Below are 18,320 nucleotides of genomic sequence, written 5' to 3' on the forward strand. Positions count from 1 at the left end.
CTGCATCGGGTATTCCACAAGAAAAGCTTTGTTAAAAAAATTCCAATCTTCTCAAATGTCTTTATTTTTATTTTTTTAACACAAAATAAGATGAAAAAATAAATAAACAAATTAAGAATTAATAAGTAAATCAGTAAATAAATCAGTAATAAATAAAATGATAATAATTAGATTTGTCTAGTCAGCAATTATGTGTGATTTCTTCAGTCTTCTATATCTGCTGTATTCAGATTTAAACGTCTTTATTAACAGTTCTTTAACCTCAATGGGTTCTTCTGAACATGAATTGTCCTGAACATGAATGGAACATTGAAGAACATGAACTGTTCTTCTGAACATGGCTTCTTTTGCCTACTCCTTGCTGCTAGAGACCTGGCAGCGCTTCCTCTCGCACAGCTGAGCCACATTTGTCTTGAGGGAGGAAGCAGTTGAGACCCTCAGTATGGCTTGAAGATGATCATCAGTAAGTCTGGACCTGTACTTGGACTTATTGAAGTTCAAGGTGGAGAAGAGCTTTTCGCACAAGTATGTGCTCCCAAAAAGGCACATGGTCCGCTTGAACATTCGGGAAAGCTCAGGGAAGCTGGGGGTCAATTCTCTCAAAAATTGCCCAAGCTTGTCTGCTTTTCCACTCACCTCCCTGAACTTGGCTTTGAGGTCAGAGTTGCACTGCAGGTCAATGAGCTCCATTTGAAGCACAGGAGGGGCATCTTGCACATCAAAGGAGAAGGGGTCCGCAAAAATGTGAAATGTGGCTCTGTGCATCTTGAAGTCTGCAAATCTGTAATCAAATTTCTCCTGTGGCTTCAAAATGGCATCAACATACTTCTCACCACTGAGTGGTGTGCCTGCATCCACGAGTGCCTTGCATGCTGGGAAATGGCAAAGGTTTGTCTGAGAGAGCTGGGCTTTCCATAACACAAGTTTTGTGGAGAATGCTCTCACGTTGTCATAGGCAGCACTGACGAGTTGACCCTGGCCTTGTAAATTCTTGTTCAGTACATTAAGCTCATGTGTGATATCAACAAGAAAAGCTAAGTCCATGAGCCATTTGGGATCACTTAGCACAGGAACAGCCACCCCATCCTTCTCCATGAAGGCTTTCACTTCTGCTCTCAACTCAAAAAAATCTCTTCAAGGCGTTTCCCCTGCTGAGCCAACGTACCTCGGTGAAGTAGAGCACATCCCCATATTCGGACTCTATTTCCTCTAAAAAAGCACAGAACCTTCGGTGCTTTAAGCCCCTGGATCTGATTTGGTTGATGCATTTCACAACGACAGACATCACATTGTCAAACTTCAGGCGTTTGCTGCAAAGGGCTTGCTGATGGATAATGCAGTGCAGAGCAATGGCCTCCTCTACACCCTCCTCTTCCAGTTTTTTTTTAACAAGTGCCACCAGTCCATTTGTCCTCCCTGTCATTGATGGCGCTCCATCGGTTGTTATTCCAACAAACCTCTTCCACGGCAAACCGGCATTCTCAATGGCATCACACAGCTGGTGAAATATCTCCTGAGCAGTGGTCTGGCCATGCATTGGAATTACTGTGAGCAACTCCTCTATCACTTCAAAATTGTCATCAATACCACGGACATACATTGCGAGCTGGGCAGTGTCTCTGATGTCTGTGGTCTCATCAAGAGCGACTGAGTATACACTGAAATATTTGGCTTTCTCACACAGTTGATCATAAATGTTACTTGACAGGTCAGAAATGCGCTCTGCTACGGTGCTGGCAGAAAGGCTGATGTTGCTAAACTGACCTTTCTTTTCCAGACAGACTATACTTGCAGCCTGTAATATGCACTTTTTGACGAATTCACCTTCTGTGAATGGCTTTCCCGCCTTAGCAATCATCTCACTAACCACGTAGCGAGCTTCAACTGCTGCATTATTCTCTTTGGTTGCTTTCTTGAAGAAATCTTGTTGCCTCAGTAGACATGTTTTAAGATTTGCAACCCGGTTGGCTCTCTCATCTCTCTGGTATTTTGCATACTCCTCAGCATGTCTAGTTGTGTAATGACGTTTCAAATTGTATTCCTTGTGCACCGCAACTTTCTCTGTGCAAATAAGACACGACGGGGTGCCCCTGTGCTCAACAAAGAAATATTGCATCTCCCACTTTTCCTGGGATTGTCTGTGCTCATCACCAACCTTTCTCTTCACTGCAGGCTTTGAAAAAGACATGTTTGGGGCTGTGGAATATATTTTAATTCCACTTGGTGTCACTGTCGTGTTTAGCCGTGTTTATGACATCATATAGAAATATATGTAGTGTTCATCGTGTGAGGCAATGCAAATAAAAAAATAATGACCCCCAAATAACGGTGCGACCCTATAATTGGTCCGGGTTATCGGGGACTGTTATTGCCGACGGACAGGTGTCGGTATGTGACTGCAGACCACATTAGGCTACATTATTTCCTTTCTTTTATCTCGCCGCGTACGCATCACTTTGATTTATTTTGTCAGAGAGAGACATATATACGTATAATGTCCCGCTGGGCAGCAACTTAAAAAACTATTTTTTTTTTAAGTGTTGTGAACGCAGCGCGCTGGGACGGATGTCCGCGTTTGCCTGATAGAAACGAGACAGCCAGCCAGGCACGGAAGAAAACTCTCCATGGCAACGCTGCTGTCACTTTCACTCATTGAGAAATGTTTTCCTGCTTGCGTCAAGCCCGGTCGATGTCCCGTTGTAACAGGTTTAATTTAATTTCAGTGCACAAACACAGCAGCTGTGTGGAGTCTCAGGAGTCCTGTCTCATTTCTGTGGGGCTGACTGGTCCCTGTCATTCACCTTTTTTCCAACAGGTGTCCCCAAACCTCTTTGGGAGTCAAACTCACCTCACTACTTCCTGTCGAACCAGGCCAGCCTTGTTTGCCATGTTGTATGTTCTTTCTATCTCCTCTTACAGTGTTGTTCCTGTTCTGCTGCACCTGTAAGCCTCTTTTTTTTAAATATATTTTGCAGTTCCACCTGTCTGCAGGTGGGTCCTCCATCCTGCAGTCTGTCACAGGTCATGCAGAGGTCTCATCAGCTTTTTTTTCAGCTTTTGCCAGGTAAACGAAACTACCTACACTCCTGCAGCAGAACATTATTGGTCAGGCGAGGCAGGATATTAAAATCAGATACGATTTGTTTCTGCAAATACTTGACTTTGACTAGTCTGTGTGCTTTTCTTTTGGTTGTAACTCCATCCCATCATCAATGAAAAACATTGTCAGGCGCCACCGTGGCTCATCATGTTTGATGTTTGATGCTGACACAAGGCAGTTCTTCTAAAACCTTTCAGGCTGCTACAGAAAGCAGAAGCAGTAAAAAGGCCAAACAAAGACTAGGCGATAAGTGGACAAAGAAAACTGTGTTTGTGCCCTTTAAAATAGTTTCCTCCGCTCCTGTAAGTTAAACCAGGGTCAAACTGCACCCAGCACGTATTCAGACTAGAATGTAGTGACATCAGGTGTAAAAATACAAAGTAAATTTCCTACCAAACCCCCCCACCCCCCAAAAAAAATAAAATAAAAAAGAGTTACAAATGTCCTCCGATTCACTGACAAACACGGGGCGGTTTGGAAACACAACAAATACAAAACAAATACCGTATCGCTGCTACATGATGTTTCAGAGACAAAAACAACATGTTTTACAAAGAAAATATCAAATAATATCTGAAAAATATAACTGAAAGCTGAAAGTTTGTGCCATAAGTCAGGGAAATCTTTTTTTGCTCATGTTATCACAGATTTACAAATTTACTGTATATGCACCGTGCTTGTATCACCGTGCAAATCAACAGGCTGTCGCACAAAAATGGAAGTGATTCACTTTTTAACAAGAAGAAACCTGCGACAATCTGCACCCCCAGAGAACAAAAACAAGTTCCACAGTGAGATTGACTCCTTTAAAAGAATAAAACGAATGATCACTAAAAATCTCCTACTTCTCACATTTTTTTTTGGGAAGCATCAACATTGATTGTTTCTCCACTTAGTTTTTTGCTTTAATTAGTGTCTCATCTCGAGTTATCATGTTTATATTCAGGTGGTATTCAGTGTGATCGTGCCACCGTTGGAAGAGTGGGCGCTAAAAGTTCAGAACATACAGACGGCGTGCTGCACAGCATGTGGGAACCTGTCCTCTGTGGTCGGTTTTTAGAGAAATAAGAGCGTGTCTGCAGAGGTTGATGACGTGCTGTATGTCAAAGTCGCGGTTGACTTTATGGTTCGAGAGGCCGGACAGGAACACTGCAACGTTTGCCTTTAACCAAATTCTGTTCTAGATTTCATCTTTGAGGAAAACGTGCGGTTTTCATCCTCTGAGTTGCAACACGTAGCAGCGAAAATGAGAAGTACCTTTAAAGGCTGCAGTGAACAGAATATTTAAACTGTGTCATGTTCACCAGCATCAATTCATCAGTTTTTACTCACACAGATAAACCTTAAAGATGCTGTAAAGTAGAAATGAAAATGAGTTTTAAGTTCATCACACCACAGAAGTATGAGTTGTTAACTACCCATCCAAATTTGAATGAAAAAAAACACACAAGTATGTTAAATTAGGCTTTGAAGTAGTGAGAAAATCATCAGTCTTCTCTGCTCTGAGACTGGGGGGGCGTGTCCTGAAGGAGCTGAAGCTCCTCCCACTTGCTGGAAGGTGTTCAGTGTTCAGTATGACAGTCCTGTGGCTGCAGTTCTTTTCCCCACTAAGCGGTCCATCTGACATCCAACCTCTCGGGTGACTTTATGCATGATGTCCCACTGGTACTCTGTCTCTCTGTCTCTCTGGTGGACGGAGCAGCCTGCTTTGAGAAAACAGAATCAGAATTTATTTGTCCAATGAGTGAAACATACAGATGCATATAAATGAAGCTTGTCCCCCTGAGCTGTAACACAGGAGTCAAACTGGACACCAGAGACAGAAGACAGTGAGCTCTCCAACTACTTCTAATGCACCTGCATTACAATAGTGGAGATAATAAGAGAGGAGGAGTTGATTTAGTTCTGTAACAACTGCAACATGCACAACGCTGCATTACATCACATGTTAATTCATTACATCACATCAGTTCATTACATCACATGTTAATTCAAACTTTGAACCTGCTCAGGTCTAGCCAACAGTCTTTCTCTTCCACTGATGTCCCTCCTCCTCCTCCACCTGCTCTCTGCAGCCTCCTGCACATGTAGTCGGGCTCGTTTATCTGGACCGGTACCGGTACATGTAACCGAGGGTCACTGATGGTAACGTTACACTGGAGTACAAAAACAACAACCCTCATTAATCGGGAGGACTAGATTTCCTCTGGTCCATGTTTACCATCACCCCGACATGTAAAATACAGAGTTACATATATTATAGTTCCTTACCGGAGCTATATTGAGACGCATAAAAAAAATGTGCGGTTATCGGAGCATTTTCCTCTGAACTCTGCTCGGCTACGAGCTCAATAGAAGCTGATTAGCACATTAACTGTGAACTGCTGGGGGCGGCGGTGGACCCTGCTGGCGGCGGCTGACGGTGCCGGTGCGACCGAGAGATGAACGGCCGTGAGGGTGAAGCTCGGTTCGGCTCCGCGCTGCAGGAGGAGCGGTGTGTCCGTGAACTCCGTCCATCTCCGGTGGAAGTTGGTGAAACAATCCGCCGTGAAATGGTCCCTGCACAGGCAGGTGTTGGTGTTAATCCTAAACTCTCCATCAACGAGGATGAAATCAATCCACCTCTTTTTCCTTTCTTCCTCAGTAAAATTTAAATAGCGATGCAGCGCTAGTTTGGAGGTTCTTGCATCCAGGAAAGATGCACTTGCGGGTGAAGGGAGACGTCCTGTAGCAGCTAGCTGATGTACGATGACAATCTGACTACGTCAGGAGTAGAACTGAAGTCCAGTGGGATGACCTCTTATGCAAATGAGCTGCAGGCTTTTATAGCGTTTCACCGTGTGAGAGGAGGAGCCATGCAGAAGGTTATATAAACCAGCTGTGATCTGACGTAGATAGGTAGTTGTGAGGTAGATAGGTAGTTGTGAGGTAGATAGGTAGTTGTGAGGTAGATAGGTTGTTGTGACGTAGATAGGTAGTTGTGAGGTAGATAGGTAGTTGTGAGGTAGACAGGTTGTGTTTTAGCCCCGCCTAAAAAAATCTGAGCTGAAAATGGGTGAGAAACTGTTCAACGGTCTAACTCCACATTTCAGTGCAACAAAGTTTTCTAGCTTTGCACATGCTTTCAGCAACTCATTTCACACGTATATAATGTACTGAGAAGCAAATCATGGAATTTGCTTGACGGCATCTTTAAGTGGCATTAAAGCCAGTGTAAAAAAGAGTTGTTGGACCAACTTAAAAAAAATACTTCCAAACCACACAAATTAAATCATTTTTTTCAAATGAATTGAAGAACTTATATTAAAATGATTGCTTTCAAATCTGCAGTTAGTGCAACTTAAATTCAAGGCAACAATGTTTGCAACTTAATTATTTGCTTGACCCAGAAGAAAAATAATGCTGCCTAAAAACGTAATAAATCTTTCAGTGAAAGTATTTTTCACTAAGGTTACTACAAAAAACAGTATCTTTACGTTACTGCAGTTTGTTAAATATCGTAAAGATACTGTTCAAATAATTAAAAATACAAGTTGGTTTGAGGGAAAAAAAACAGATTTGAATCTGTTGTTTTTAAGACTTTTTTCATTTTAATGGTCACCAACAGGTTTTGGGAACAACAAATATGCAGTAATGTGAAAATATACCGATGGTGCCATTTGATTCTTAATTATTATTTACAGTATTATGTTCAGACAAATAGATGTTGAGCAGGGAGTTGTTGCTGCTTGTGTTTGCACAAGTTGCAGGGTATCATTTCTATTCAGGAACTCAAGCAGGATATCTTTATTTGCTTTTTATCTTTACTCTCATCTCCTTCCGTTAGGAAGTCAACTTGTATCGTGTTGGTTTTTTTTGTCTCTCTTTAAAATAGCATCTACAAAAAGCCTACAGCAGCACGTTTGAACCAGTGACTGATTTGATTCAGTTTGAATATTAAAATAGGGCTTTAAAACCAAATGCACAGCAGGCTGGGAGGAACTGATGAGATTCCTTTCAATTTGTATTATTTAATCCTCTCGTGGTTTTAGGTCTAAAAATCCACAAAGCCTGCTCACATCGGTAACAAACCACATCGAGACGAGTTCTGAGAGCAGAAAACTCAATAAAACAAGAAGAAATACTGCATTAATCCTTTGATCCATCTCCGTTTCTCTCCACATGAAGCTCGTTTAATGGTTCCTCTTACAATAATTTAATTAAGGTACATTAAATGCGTCTTCGTTACCGAATAGGGAAGTGGGAGTCACCATGTTTAAAACAACGTGGGGGAAGGGTCCTCTAAAAACCTGACATCAAAACATTTTGTATGAGTAATAGATGTTACGCATTTTTAATATTATTAAATAAATTTAATTTGAAATAAGTTATCGGACTGTTCTTGTATGAAAAACAGCATTAGAGTCAAAAACATCCCCCCCCCCCCCCACGCACACACACACACACACCCCGAAAGTCCAAACTGCTCAGCTTCAGTTGTGTTTGTACTTCGACTGTGATGCAACTCATGAGGAAGCAGAAAGAAGCAGGATTAATTAACGATGTGCTTCTCCGTTTAACTCCGTGATGGAGTCACGACTGAGTTTCATTTTCCTCTTTATAGGTAAGTTATTGTGGAACACCGTTTATAGCGTGATGCTGTTCCACAGTTCTGTTTCTGTACTGTTTGTGGTATCATCTTCATTTAAACCTGCAAGATATTTAAAATATGCATCGAGCCTGAAGTTTAAAAGAAACACAAGGCAATATTAAAGAGAACTACTCATGTAAAATATAAGTTATAAATATGTTAAAAAGTAATAAAACTGATCAATCAGAAATATGTTAAAACGCAGTTCACTGCTGAGACGTGTCAGACAGGAACGTGTGCGGTCATAATTAACAGCACAGCTCCAGTTCTCTGGCAGTTTTTAACATATGTGAAGCACAATAACTTAATTCTTCTTCTGCATGGTTTTATTTGACTGTCCTGTCCCAGACTAGTTTGATGGACTCCCCATCAAACTTTATTTATATAGCACGCACAGAAAAAAAAAAAAAAAAAAAAAAAAAAAAAAAAAAAAAAACATTAACAGAGAAATGTAATAAAAATTTTAATTTTTTTTTTTTTTTTTTTTTTTAAAAACCCAAATTTTTGGCCATGATCAGTTGCAGGTTTTGTAAACTCACAGGAGTATTTTGAGATACGTTCAGAAAACCAGCATCTGAGACCTGAGTGATGTGATCCACTATTTTAGTCTTACATCTAATTAGGTGTTTCATGAATGCGCTGACCGGGAGCTTTTAGAAAATGTGTTTGCCAAGCAGAAATGCTCAAACCTTCTGTGGCTGCAGTTTTTCCAGTGGGAGGATTTGCTGCTTTTTTCTGTTTTATCGCCCTGTAAAAGGATTAAATTTTTGTTTTGGACTCTTGTTCTGACTAAGCAACAACAAATATGTATAATTTTGAGCTGAAATTTTGTGCAGGATCATTGACTGACTGGAGAAATGCTAAATATATCATTTCCGAATGTTTTCAGTGATATTTATGATGAATAGTAAAGAAGTTTTAAATAAAACAGACGCTCCCCGTCCTTTATTTTATACTCCAGCTTTGAAAGGGTTCATTCAAAAACTTCTGCACTGTTGTTTTGGTTTAAACTTTTCCAATGACTTCGTGAAATGAATAAACCTGAATTTAAATGAACAGCTTCTTCAGTTTGCAGTGAGGACAGAAAGACTGATTGTTGATTTGACTTCTTATTAAATCAAGAAAAAGGTCACAGGAGAAACATCAGACCAAGAGAAGTAAGGATGAAGTAAGGATGCTGTCATAGGAAGAGAAAATATGAGACAGTTCTTATAAAACTAAAAATGAAAGCTCAAAAAATAAACTGAAATTGAAAGAAAACCTTTGAAAAAATATCAAACTTTTCAACTTGTGTTTTATCTTTGTGTCTTTTTCTGTAAACAGGAAATTACCTGGTTTTTTTTTGGTCTGTTAGAGATGTACTCCCCCTATTGGTTCATGGTTTACATAAGAAAATGACCTTCCTCAACTAACTTCAAATAAGGAGTTAGCTGATAAACAGATGTTACCTGATAAACAGATGTTTGCAATGTTATCAGTGTAAACACGACTGCTTACAGTATACACATAATCTTTTTTGTTTACACAACAGTAAAAGATTTACCAATTATATATCTTGATATTTCCAAAACAATGAACATCTATGTCTGCAGATCTGTTGAGCTGTACAGGACAAGTTCAATATCAAAACGAGGGTTGGATTAATCTGGTTGCAGGTTGAGGATCATGTGACAGCATGTAATCAGGGCTCGCTGCAGGAAACACAGAAAAGTTCTTGATTGAACTTTATTTAGTTTCAAAGTAAAGGTAGTCAAAGCTGTCTGATCCTCTAGACAGTCCAAAGACTTTCTGGAACTGTTACTGAGCTCTTTTCAGCTTCCTGTTCATGAGACGGGACTTTCACTGGAGGTTCTGACCCGACTGCTGACTGATGTATCTCTGTATGTTTTACAGTGATGAGAATATCTGCTGCTGAGGTTGTGAAGAAGAACCTGGCAGGAACCGTGGGAGGAACCATCACTCTACCTGAACCCCTGCTGGAGAGAGGATTTATTTCATTTGGAGGAAATATTCTTGCTTCAGTAAAAAAGGGTGAATTCGATATAGAAGACGAATTTTACACACACAGAATTCACTGGAACAAAAACTCTGGAAACTTCTCACTCACAAATCTGCAGAGGAATGACTCAGGGATTTATACTTTGGACAATAAAGGACAGAAAATGATTTCCTCTTATAAACTCACAGTGTACGGTGAGTCCTTTTCTCTTGTCCCAGTAGACGTGTGTGTGTGTGTGTGTGTGTGTGTGTGTGTGTGTGTGTGTGTGTGTGTGTGTGTGTGTGTGTGTGTGTGTGTGTGTGTGTGTGTGTTCCAACACCATCCAGTCTCCATATGTGACCTCAACAATTCATATCTTACTTATTGATTTTGGTCTCATGCTGTAACATTATTTACTTGAACCTCTGGAGAAAAATCCGAATGGACATTTTTTTTTACCTGTTTTTTTTTTTTGTTTGTAGTATTTCTGTGAAAATGATTGCTGGGGTCAAAATTAACTCTGAATTCCACCGTTCCAACCTCTCAGACCTGCAGCCAATTTAGAAGCAACAATTAACCTGATGCTGAACTCAGACTACATGAACTCAGCCTGCAACACATTTCCAACGTGTGTCCGAATTCTTTCTGTTTTTATCTGCCCAGTTTAGCATATCCTACGACGTGTTCCTCGACCAATAGGATGACAGAGTGCATCACACATGGAGCCTCTGCAGCTGCGATTGACAGCTTCTTGCCCCTTCTCCCCAATTAACTTTGAATTCAGTGTTTCACCGGCCACAGATAGACTTAATATATGATCTGTGAAGAAGAAGAGCAGCAAGGAGGACAAATTAAATAGGCAGAAGTTCACCTTGAACAGGTCGCCACTCCATCACAGGGACAACACAGAAAGACAGACAACCACTCACACCCACAGCCTAGTATCAGTACCAGTATTTGAACGATATCCAGCCCTGATTTTCACATGTCTGCTGTGTTTTCCTTCTCTGACTGCGGCCTGTTACCGAACTTACCTGAACGAAGAACAGAGCTTTTGATGATATTAAAATCACAATATCTGATTTCTAACCTCCATCACCTTCCTCTATAGACGCCGTACCGATTCTTTCGGTGATCAAATCTAATGTGAGCTCTAACAGCTGCTCGCTGATGTGTTCTGTGGACGGAGCCGAAGAGACGACGCTGTCGTGGTACAGAGACGAGAAGATCGTGAAACGGATTCGCTCGGCCGTCTCTCTGTCTCTCACCGTTCACAGGCAGGATTTCTACTCCTCTCACAGATGTGTGGCGACCAACCCAGCACAGGAAAAGACTCTGGAGGTCGACGTGAAGACGTCCTGTGGACATAACGACACAGTGAGCAGGGACGGCATAGACCAGAGACATCGTAAGACTCATTCTGACACTGATTTTAAAAAATACAATTACATTTTAAATCTATTTTGGTCATTGGAACGTATTGTTTAATGTGTTTTTATGACATTTGATGTTCTGTTGACAGATAAGGTCCTAATTGGAATTATAATCTCCGTCGTGTGTGGTGTTGTTCTTCTATCATCTGGCTTTATAATCACGCTGATATATATTGACCAGAAGACGAAAACAAAAGAAACAAAGGCCAGGTATTTTTGTTTTTTGGTCTTTAATCCCGCTTCTTTGTTGTATGTGTGTGTGTGTGTGTGTGTGTGTGTGTGTGTGTGTGTGTGTGTGTGTGTTCTTCCTAAACACATTTGTAATTCTGTCTTTCAGACTTCCTAAGGCACAACCCTCCTCCTCCTCCTCCATGTTCACCTCATCTGTCAGATACACCCAAACCCGGAACAGAAGTTTTCATGGATCCTTTCAGCCGGTCGAGCCAGAGTGAAACCGGTTTTGTCAGATGTTTCTCCTTCAGGTGTTTTTCCTTCCAGCTGTCACTCACGTGGGAATTGTTAAATTGTTGATACGGCTCCTCTTAGACAAAGTATTTTAAATCTGCATTTTCTGCTCCTGTGACAATGCAGTGAATGTATTCCCCCTAACTAAGATTAAACTCCTGTTACACAGTCAGGGCAGAGCAAGTATTTCATCCAGGAGATTTTAAGTGTTTCCAAACTGCAGCATTTTGTCATCAAAACTTACAGCGAGTAAAAAAAGGCTTTGTGTGGCTGCCATGGAGAAGGGCTTCGTCCTTTCTACAACAAAATCCAAAGAAAGTCATCAGATGCTGCTGGTGAGGCGGAAGAGAAGCTGGAACGTTCTCTTAGTCAATTCTCCAACAATTGTGAAAAATTGTTGGAATTAGAACAAATGATAAATTGAGATTTTTTTTTAAGCATTGCCTGAAAAAGAATAAAAATGTAATCACTTCCTGTGATAATAATCATGCTGCACATACATATTTTAGTTCTAATCTATTTTTTTTTATTATTTATTGAACTTAGAGAACCACAGGGGCTAAAACTTGCATACAAAATCCTAAAAGCTGCGTATCTTTACAGAACAGAGTCTGACTGTAATTTAAAATACACAGGCTACATCTGCTGTCACAATAAATTAACTCAACACATAGACCTACTGTATGCACATAAAAAAATTGTAGTTTCTTACAACTTGACGTGTGTATACATTTTGTGCAGCATACAGTAATATGTAATCACTTCAATTGATAATAAGCATTTCATTAGAATTTTTGGATAAGACCATATTTTCTACAAACCCGCCACTTCTGGATTTTTTGTTTGTTCCGCTTTCCTCCGGTTTGTTTTGGTGAAGTGATGAGAGGAGGAGAACCGTACTGATTGTAAATGAGTTATTTCTGTTAATAAAGCGAGTTTTGATTGAAAAGATTTACCTGCGTGCTAATCTTTATGTCTGTGACGTCACTGGCTGTCTTGTAAATGTGGATTTTTGCAAGGTTGCTCAGTGATCCGTCATGTTGCCGGCTGGTTGGTTTCACTGGAGTGAAAACCTGCAAGAAAGAAGAATGAAGAGACTGAACGACGGTGTTGTTGAGGGTGACATGTGTTGTCATGGTGAGAACCCCGTTGCCATGGCGCCACAGTTCAGGTGGTTTGCAAGGCAGGGCAAGTTTTGGTTGTAGCTGTAGCACATTTCAACAACAAGGCAATTCAAAGTGCTTTACATAACAACATGAAAAGACATTTAAAAACAGAAATTAAAACCTCAAAATAGAAGAAACGAAACAAGTTAAAATAGGATGAAGGCTGAAGGATGAAGTGTAAAACATGAAATAGAAATAACTTGCAGGGCAGTTTAAGAAAATAATCAAGCTCCTCAAATCTGGTTCAAATTGTAGCGAATGGTTTTCCTCAGACGTCCCAGACGGTCCCAGTAGAACTTGTTGACCAGGGGTCTCAAACTTAATTTATTTGGGGGCCGCTGGAGGCAGAGTCTGGGTGAGGCTGGGCTGCATCGGGTATTCCACAAGAAAAGCTTTGTTAAACAAATTCCAATCTTCTCAAATGTCTTTATTTTTATTTTTTTTTTAACACAAAATAAGATGAAAAAATAAATAAACAAATTAAGAATTGATAAGTAAATAAATCAGTAATAAATAAAATAATAATAATTAGATTTCTCTAGTCAGCAACTATGTGTGGTTTCTTCAGTCTTCTATATCTGCTGTATTCAGATTTAAACGTCTTTATTAACAGTTCTTTAACCTCAATGGGTTCTTCTGAACATGAATTGTCCTGAACATGAATGGAACATTGAAGAACATGAACTGTTCTTCTGAACATGGCTTCTTTTGCCTACTCCTTGCTGCTAGAGACCTGGCAGCGCTTCCTCTCGCATAGCTGAGCCACATTTGTCTTGAGGGAGGAAGCAGTTGAGACCCTCAGTATGGCTTGAAGATGATCATCAGTAAGTCTGGACCTGTACTTGGACTTATTGAAGTTCAAGGTGGAGAAGAGCTTTTCGCATAAGTATGTGCTCCCAAAAAGGCACATGGTCCGCTTGAACATTCGGAAAAGCTCAGGGAAGCTGGGGGTCAATTCTCTCAAAAATTGCCCAAGCTTGTCTGCTTTTCCACTCACCTCCCTGAACTTGGCTTTGAGGTCAGAGTTGCACTGCAGGTCAATGAGCTCCATTTGAAGCACAGGAGGGGCATCTTGCACATCAAAGGAGAAGGGGTCCGCAAAAATGTGAAATGTGGCTCTGTGCATCTTGAAGTCTGCAAATCTGTAATCAAATTCCTCCTGTAGCTTCAAAATGGCATCAACATACTTCTCACCACTGAATGGTGTGCCTGCATCCACGAGTGCCTTGCATGCTGGGAAATGGCAAAGGTTTGTCTGAGAGAGCTGGGCTTTCCATAACACAAGTTTTGTGGAGAATGCTCTCACGTTGTCATAGGCAGCACTGACGAGTTGCCCCTGGCCTTGTAAATTCTTGTTCAGTACATTAAGCTCATGTGTGATATCAACAAGAAAAGCTAAGTCCATGAGCCATTTGGGATCACTTAGCACAGGAACAGCCACCCCATCCTTCTCCATGAAGGCTTTCACTTCTGCTCTCAACTCAAAAAATCTCTTCAAGGCGTTTCCCCTGCTGAGCCAACGTACCTCGGTGAAGTAGAGCACATCCCCATATTCGGACTCTATTTCCTCTAAAAAAGCACAGAACCTTCGGTGCGTTAAGCCCCTGGATCTGATTTGGTTGATGCATTTCACAACAACAGACATCACATTGTCAAACTTCAGGCATTTGCTGCAAAGGGCTTGCTGATGGATAATGCAGTGCAGAGCAATGGCCTCCTCTACACCCTCCTCTTCCAGTTTTTTTTTAACAAGTGCCACCAGTCCATTTGTCCTCCCTGTCATTGATGGCGCTCCATCGGTTGTTATTCCAACAAACCTCTTCCACGGCAAACCGGCATTCTCAATGGCATCACACAGCTGGTGAAATATCTCCTGAGCAGTGGTCTGGCCATGCATTGGAATTACTGTGAGCAACTCCTCTATCACTTCAAAATTGTCATCAATACCACGGACATACATTGCGAGCTGGGCAGTGTCTCTGATGTCTGTGGTCTCATCAAGAGCGACTGAGTATACACTGAAATATTTGGCTTTCTCACACAGTTGATCATAAATGTTACTTGACAGGTCAGAAATGCGCTCTGCTACGGTGCTGGCAGAAAGGCTGATGTTGCTAAACTGACCTTTCTTTTCCGGACAGACTATACTTGCAGCCTGTAATATGCACTTTTTGACGAATTCACCTTCTGTGAATGGCTTTCCCGCCTTAGCAATCATCTCACTAACCACGTAGCGAGCTTCGACTGCTGCATTATTCTCTTTGGTTGCTTTCTTGAAGAAATCTTGTTGCCTCAGTAGACATGTTTTAAGATTTGCAACCCGGTTGGCTCTCTCATCTCTCTGGTATTTTGCATACTCCTCAGCATGTCTAGTTGTGTAATGACGTTTCAAATTGTATTCCTTGTGCACCGCAATTTTCTCTGTGCAAATAAGACACGTCGGGGTGCCCCTGTGCTCAACAAAGAAATATTGCATCTCCCACTTTTCCTGGAATTGTCTGTGCTCATCACGAACCTTTCTCTTCACTGCAGGCTTTGAAAAAGACATGTTTGGGGCAGTGGAATATATTTTAATTCCACTTGGTGTCACTGTCGTGTTTAGCCGTGTTTATGACATCTATATATATAGAAATATATGTAGTGTTCATCGTGTGAGGCAATGCAAATAAAAAAATAATGACCAGCAATGTTCCACCAGGTGTCCCCAAACCTCTTTGGGAGTCAAACTCACCTCACTACTTCCTGTCGAACCAGGCCAGCCTTGTTTGCCATGTTGTATGTTCTTTCTATCTCCTCTTACAGTGTTGTTCCTGTTCTGCTGCACCTGTAAGCCTCTTTTTTTTTATATATATATTTTGCAGTTCCACCTGTCTGCAGGTGGGTCCTCCATCCTGCAGTCTGTCACAGGTCGTGCAGAGGTTTCATCAGCTTTTTTTTTCAGCTTTTGCCAGGTAAACGAAACTACCTACAATCCTGCAGCAGAACATTATTGGTCAGGCAAGGCAGGATATTAAAATTAGATACAATTTGTTTATGCAAATACTTGACTTTGACTAGTCTGTGTGCTTTTCTTTTGGGTGTAACTCCATCACATCAATGAAAAACATCATTGGTCACCACTGTGGCTCATGTTTGATGTTGACACAAGGCAGTTCTTCTAAAACCTTTCAGGCTGCTACAGAAAGTAGAAGCAGTAAGATAGATAGATAGATAGATAGATAGATAGTTACTTTATTCATCCCACAAGGGGACATTTTTACTTAAAAAAAAACCAAGAAGCCAAACAAAGACTAGGAGATAAGTGGACAAAGAAAACTGTGTTTGTGCCCTTTAAAATAGTTTCCTCCGCTCCTGTAAGTTAAACCAGGGTCAAACTGCACCCAGCACGTATTCAGACTAGAATGTAGTGACATCAGGTGTAAAAATACAAAGTAAATTTCCTACCAAACCCCCCCACCCCCCAAAAAAAATAAAATAAAAAAGAGTTACAAATGTCCTCCGATTCACTGACAAACACGGGGCGGTTTGGAAACACAACAAATACAAAACAAATACCGTATCGCTACTACATGATGTTTCAGAGACAAAAACAACATGTTTTACAAAGAAAATATCAAATAATATCTGAAAAATATAACTGAAAGCTGAAAGTTTGTGCCATAAGTCAGGGAAATCTTTTTTTGCTCATGTTATCACAGATTTACAAATTTACTGTATATGCACCGTGCTTGTATCACCGTGCAAATCAACAGGCTGTCGCACAAAAATGGAAGTGATTCACTTTTTAACAAGAAGAAACCTGCGACAATCTGCACCCCCAGAGAACAAAAACAAGTTCCACAGTGAGATTGACTCCTTTAAAAGAATAAAACGAATGATCACTAAAAATCTCCTACTTCTCACATTTTTTTTTGGGAAGCATCAACATTGATTGTTTCTCCACTTAGTTTTTTGCTTTAATTAGTGTCTCATCTCGAGTTATCATGTTTATATTCAGGTGGTATTCAGTGTGATCGTGCCACCGTTGGAAGAGTGGGCGCTAAAAGTTCAGAACATACAGACGGCGTGCTGCACAGCATGTGGGAACCTGTCCTCTGTGGTCGGTTTTTAGAGAAATAAGAGCGTGTCTGCAGAGGTTGATGACGTGCTGTATGTCAAAGTCGCGGTTGACTTTATGGTTCGAGAGGCCGGACAGGAACACTGCAACGTTTGCCTTTAACCAAATTCTGTTCTAGATTTCATCTTTGAGGAAAACGTGCGGTTTTCATCCTCTGAGTTGCAACACGTAGCAGCAAAAATGAGAAGTACCTTTAAAGGCTGCAGTGAACAGAATATTTAAACTGTGTCATGTTCACCAGCATCAATTCATCAGTTTTTACTCACACAGATAAACCTTAAAGATGCTGTAAAGTAGAAATGAAAATGAGTTTTAAGTTCATCACACCACAGAAGTATGAGTTGTTAACTACCCATCCAAATTTGAATGAAAAAAAACACACAAGTATGTTAAATTAGGCTTTGAAATAGTGAGAAAATCATCAGTCTTCTCTGCTCTGAGACTGGGGGGGCGTGTCCTGAAGGAGCTGAAGCTCCTCCCACTTGCTGGAAGGTGTTCAGTGTTCAGTATGACAGTCCTGTGGCTGCAGTTCTTTTCCCCACTAAGCGGTCCATCTGACATCCAACCTCTCGGGTGACTTTATGCATGATGTCCCACTGGTACTCTGTCTCTCTGTCTCTCTGGTGGACGGAGCAGCCTGCTTTGAGAAAACAGAATCAGAATTTATTTGTCCAATGAGTGAAACATACAGATGCATATAAATGAAGCTTGTCCCCCTGAGCTGTAACACAGGAGTCAAACTGGACACCAGAGACAGAAGACAGTGAGCTCTCCAACTACTTCTAATGCACCTGCATTACAATAGTGGAGATAATAAGAGAGGAGGAGTTGATTTAGTTCTGTAACAACTGCAACATGCACAACGCTGCATTACATCACATGTTAATTCATTACATCACATCAGTTCATTACATCACATGTTAATTCAAACTTTGAACCTGCTCAGGTCTAGCCAACAGTCTTTCTCTTCCACTGATGTCCCTCCTCCTCCTCCACCTGCTCTCTGCAGCCTCCTGCACATGTAGTCGGGCTCGTTTATCCGGACCGGTACCGGTACATGTAACCGAGGGTCACTGATGGTAACGTTACACTGGAGTACAAAAACAACAACCCTCATTAATCGGGAGGACTAGATTTCCTCTGGTCCATGTTTACCATCACCCCGACATGTAAAATACAGAGTTACATATATTATAGTTCCTTATCGGAGCTATATTGAGACGCATAAAAAAAATGTGCGGTTATCGGAGCATTTTCCTCTGAACTCTGCTCGGCTACGAGCTCAATAGAAGCTGATTAGCACATTAACTGTGAACTGCTGGGGGCGGCGGTGGACCCTGCTGGCGGCGGCTGACGGTGCCGGTGCGACCGAGAGATGAACGGCCGTGAGGGTGAAGCTCGGTTCGGCTCCGCGCTGCAGGAGGAGCGGTG

At 41.2% G+C, this 18,320-nt stretch overlaps 1 protein-coding gene across 1 annotated transcript; it reads left to right on the forward strand.

Moving 5' to 3' along the window:
• The first annotated feature begins 7,590 nt into the window (after positions 1-7,590).
• On the forward strand, positions 7,591-12,555 carry LOC138209091 (T-lymphocyte surface antigen Ly-9-like). The gene is made up of 5 exons (XM_069167450.1): positions 7,591-7,703; positions 9,624-9,923; positions 10,820-11,116; positions 11,231-11,351; positions 11,479-12,555. The coding sequence occupies exons 1-5, from the start codon at positions 7,667-7,669 to the stop codon at positions 11,591-11,593; spliced, it is 870 nt and encodes a 289-aa protein (XP_069023551.1). The 5' UTR covers positions 7,591-7,666; the 3' UTR covers positions 11,594-12,555.
• Positions 12,556-18,320: the final 5,765 nt, after the last annotated feature.

This window comes from Embiotoca jacksoni, unplaced genomic scaffold (genome assembly GCF_022577435.1).
Source record: "Embiotoca jacksoni isolate LCO1_2020_lvr unplaced genomic scaffold, fEmbJac1.0.p SCAF_4, whole genome shotgun sequence".
Classification (NCBI taxonomy): Eukaryota; Metazoa; Chordata; class Actinopteri; family Embiotocidae; genus Embiotoca; species Embiotoca jacksoni.